Raw genomic sequence first — 3,882 nt, 5'->3', positions numbered from 1 at the left:
TTCAAAATATAAATGTGGAAGAGGGCTACATAGCCTCTGTAAGCTTATAAACTCTGTATTTAGATTATCTACAAAGCATACTGGTTTTTATAATACCGAGGAAAGGAGAAGAATAAATTAAATATTATCATATTATTACCAAAGAAGGTAAATATTTTAAAGAATAATTTGAAATCTTAATAAAGAAAACAGTAGAAGAAATGTCCCAGTTTAAATGTTAACATGTAACTTTTATTTCATCCATGGCCTGTGAGAGCCATGTATTTTTGAAGATGAGAGCTCAATATTTAACTTCAGATAATATTCATTACTTGAATGAAAGGTTGAATGGAAACTGGAGAAAGTTACTGTATGGGAACAGAGATTTTAAATTTCAAACACTATCTTCATGATGGAAGCTTTAAAACTTTTGTATTCTATCCTCAAATATCTTTTAACATTTTTTGTGTCTAATAGGGAGAGCATACATTTTCTATTCTAATTAAGGAGAAAAGAATCAGAAATGAAAAACCACACAAAACCCACAGAATTCATTCTTCTGGGGCTATCAGATGACCCAGAGCTTCAGATTGTGACTTTTCTCTTTTTAATCATCACATATATATTAAGTGTCACTGGAAATTTGACCATCATCATTCTCACCTTGGTGGACTCCCATCTACAGACACCTATGTATTTTTTCCTCAGGAACTTCTCTATATTAGAAATTTCCTTTACAACTGTCTCTATTCCTAGATTTCTGGGCACAATTATCACCAGGGACAAAACGATTTCATACAATGATTGTACAGCTCAGCTGTTTTTCTTCATTTTCTTGGGTATCACTGAATTTTATCTTCTAACTGCCATGTCCTATGATCGCTATGTAGCTATCTGCAAACCCCTGCATTATACAACCATCATGAACAACAGAGTCTGCGTATTGCTTGTCTTTTGTGCTTGGCTGGCAGGGTTCTTAAACATCTTCCCACCTGTTATTCTTTTTCTCCAGTTAGATTACTGTGGTTCCAATATCATCGATCATTTTGCTTGTGACTATTTCCCCCTCTTGAAACTATCCTGCTCAGACACATGGCTCCTTGAAGTGATTGGTTTTTACTCTGCAATAATGATTCTGCTTTTTACTTTGGCATTAATAATTCTGTCCTACGTGTTTATCATCAAAACAATTCTGAGACTGCCTTCTGCCAGTCAGAGAAACAAGGCATTTTCTACATGCTCCTCTCACATGATTGTCATTTCCATCTCTTATGGAAGCTGCATATTCATGTATGCCAACCCTTCAGCAAAAGAAAAGGCATCCTTGACGAAAGGAGTAGCAATGCTGAATACTTCTGTTGCTCCTATGATGAATCCGTTTATATATACACTGAGGAACCAGCAAGTGAAGCAAGCCTTTAAGGATACCATCCAAAAGGTTATCTTTTTCTCAAGTAAATGCAAATATCTGTAGCATTAAAAAATAAAGTTCTGGTCAATGATTTCTTTATTCATATTCTCTAAAAACTATTTCATTACAGTTATATGGTTCCTTTTTATTCATTCTTATTCTAAACTTCCCCACACGTTGAACCAAATAAATTTGATAAAGCTGAATATTGCTTCAGAATTTTCTGTAAATTGTTTTTTATTCATATGTATTTGATGAAGTATAAAGTGTTACAACATAAGCCATTTCTTTCAAGAAAGAAAATCTCAGGAATAATGTGGATTTCTGAAATGTTCACTCTTACAAGATAACAGAAATGAATATGATTAGAGAATTTTGATTCTATTTGGCATTTTTATAAAATCAAATAACCATATACACTAGCAGGTTGGAAATAAAATATAAATATTTACTTAAATATTTTTGAAAGATTATAAACATATACATATTCAAACTTTGTAATACTATTAATAATTTTGATAATAATGAAGAGAAGGACAAGAAAGAAGAGGGTAGAGATAATTTTGTTTAGTAATTATTATATTCCAGACTTATTCTAGAGAATGATTTTCTAGAAGAGAGTAATTTCTTCCTATTGGCTCACTGAATCCTGCCAACATTCTGAGGTGCCTGTAACTGTTTTTCTCTTGTGAAAATATTACTTTATCTTTTCCTCTGGAAATATCTTATAAGATTATCATCATTCGTATACATCTAAAAAATGTTGGAATCAAATTTCAAAATCTTACCTCTGTCAGGAATTTTCTCATTTTAGTTATCAGCAGTTCAGTCACTCAGTTGTGTGCAACTCTGCAACACCATGGACTGCAGCACGCCAGGTCTCCCTATCCATCACCAACTCTTGGAGTTTACTCAAACTGATGTCCTCTGAGTCGTTAATGCCACCCAACCATCTCATTCTCTGTCGTCCCCTTCTTCTCCCATCTTCCTTCTTTCCCAACATCAGAATTTCTTCAAATGAGTCAGTTCTTCACATCAGGTGCCCAAAGTATTGGAGTTTCAGCTTCAACATCAGCCCTTCCAATGAAGATTCAGGAATGATTTCCTTTAGGATGGACTGTTTGGATCTGTTTGCTGTCCAAGGAACTCTCAAGAGTCTTCTCCAACACAACAGTTCAAAAGCATCAATTCTTCAGTGCTCAGCTTTCTTTATAGTCCAACTCTCACATCCATACATAACTACTGTTAAAACCATAGCTTTGACTAGATGGACCTATTAGTCATACTACCTTATTTTAAATAAGAAATAATATATGGGTCAATATTTAGGAAAATTTTAAGACAGGAGGTCTTTGGCCCACCACCTATTTTTGTTAAAAGTTTTATTGAACACACCTAAGCCCTTTCATTTACATGTTGTTCATAGCTGCATCCAAAATAAAGACAGGAAGAACTGAGCAATTGTATCAGGGACACAGTCTGCAAATTCTAAATTATTAATATATTATCCTTTTACAGAAAAAGTGTGTGTTGACCCTTGCTATTGATAATCAAAATAATTATACTGATAGCAAACATTTAAACTAACCACTAAGGAGTTTTTATAGAATGATGCAGAGAGCTGATTATCTGATAATATCAGCGTAGACTCCTTCATATCTTTTGTAAAATTTTTAAAGTTCTTTTAAGTCCCAGAACTAACCTATCTACTGCTTATGGTATATTTTTATTGAGTGAATAAGAAATCACAATCCTCAATTAAGTCTAAACTTCAGTATTTTCACATGCTTCCAATCCAGCTTAGAAATTATAAATGTTTCAGTATAAGGGAAGGAGAAAGTAATGCCATGACTTCCCTACCAAGTGGAATTCTCAGTATTTTTTTTTTTCAGTATTTTTTTTATAAATTATTTTTCTTCACATCCTTTCCAGCATTTATTGCTTGTAGACTTTTGGATCGCAGCCATTCTGTCTGGCGTGAAATGGTACCTCATTGTGTTTTTTATTTGCATTTCTCTGATAATGAGTGATGTTGAGCATCATTTCATGTGTTTGTTAGCCATCTGTATGTCTTCTTTGGAGAAATGTCTATTTAGTTCTTTGGCCCATTTTTTTGATTGGGTCGTTTATTTTTCTAGAATTGAGCTGTAGGTGTTGCTTGTATATTTTTGAGATTAGTTTTTTGTCAGTTGCTTCATTTGCTATTATTTTCTCCCATTCTGAAGGCTGTCTTTTCACCTTGCTTATAGTTTCCTTTGTTGTACAGAAGCTTTTAAGTTTAATTAGGTCCCATTTGTTTATTCTTGCTTTTATTTCCAATATTCTGGGAGGTGGTTCATAGAGGATCCTGCTGTGATTTATGTCGGAGAGTGTTTTGCCTATGTTCTTCTCTAGGAGTTTTATAGTTTCTGGTCTTATATTTAGATCTTTAATCCATTTTGAGTTTATGGTGTTAGAAAGTGTTCTAGTTTCATTCTTTTACAAGTGGTTGA

General features: G+C 33.4%; 1 protein-coding gene across 1 annotated transcript; it reads left to right on the top strand.

Moving 5' to 3' along the window:
• Positions 1 to 502: 502 nt before the first annotated feature.
• Positions 503 to 1,453, top strand: LOC120857360 (olfactory receptor 6C3-like). Its single transcript, XM_040232807.1, has one exon. The coding sequence runs from the start codon at positions 503 to 505 to the stop codon at positions 1,451 to 1,453; it is 951 nt and encodes a 316-aa protein (XP_040088741.1).
• The last annotated feature ends 2,429 nt before the right edge of the window (positions 1,454 to 3,882 follow it).

The sequence above is a fragment of the Oryx dammah genome, unplaced genomic scaffold (assembly GCF_014754425.2).
Source record: "Oryx dammah isolate SB20612 unplaced genomic scaffold, SCBI_Odam_1.1 HiC_scaffold_29, whole genome shotgun sequence".
Classification (NCBI taxonomy): Eukaryota; Metazoa; Chordata; class Mammalia; order Artiodactyla; family Bovidae; genus Oryx; species Oryx dammah.
The sequence above is the reverse complement of the archived record's forward strand: the minus strand, read 5'-3'. Positions and strand labels throughout refer to the sequence as shown.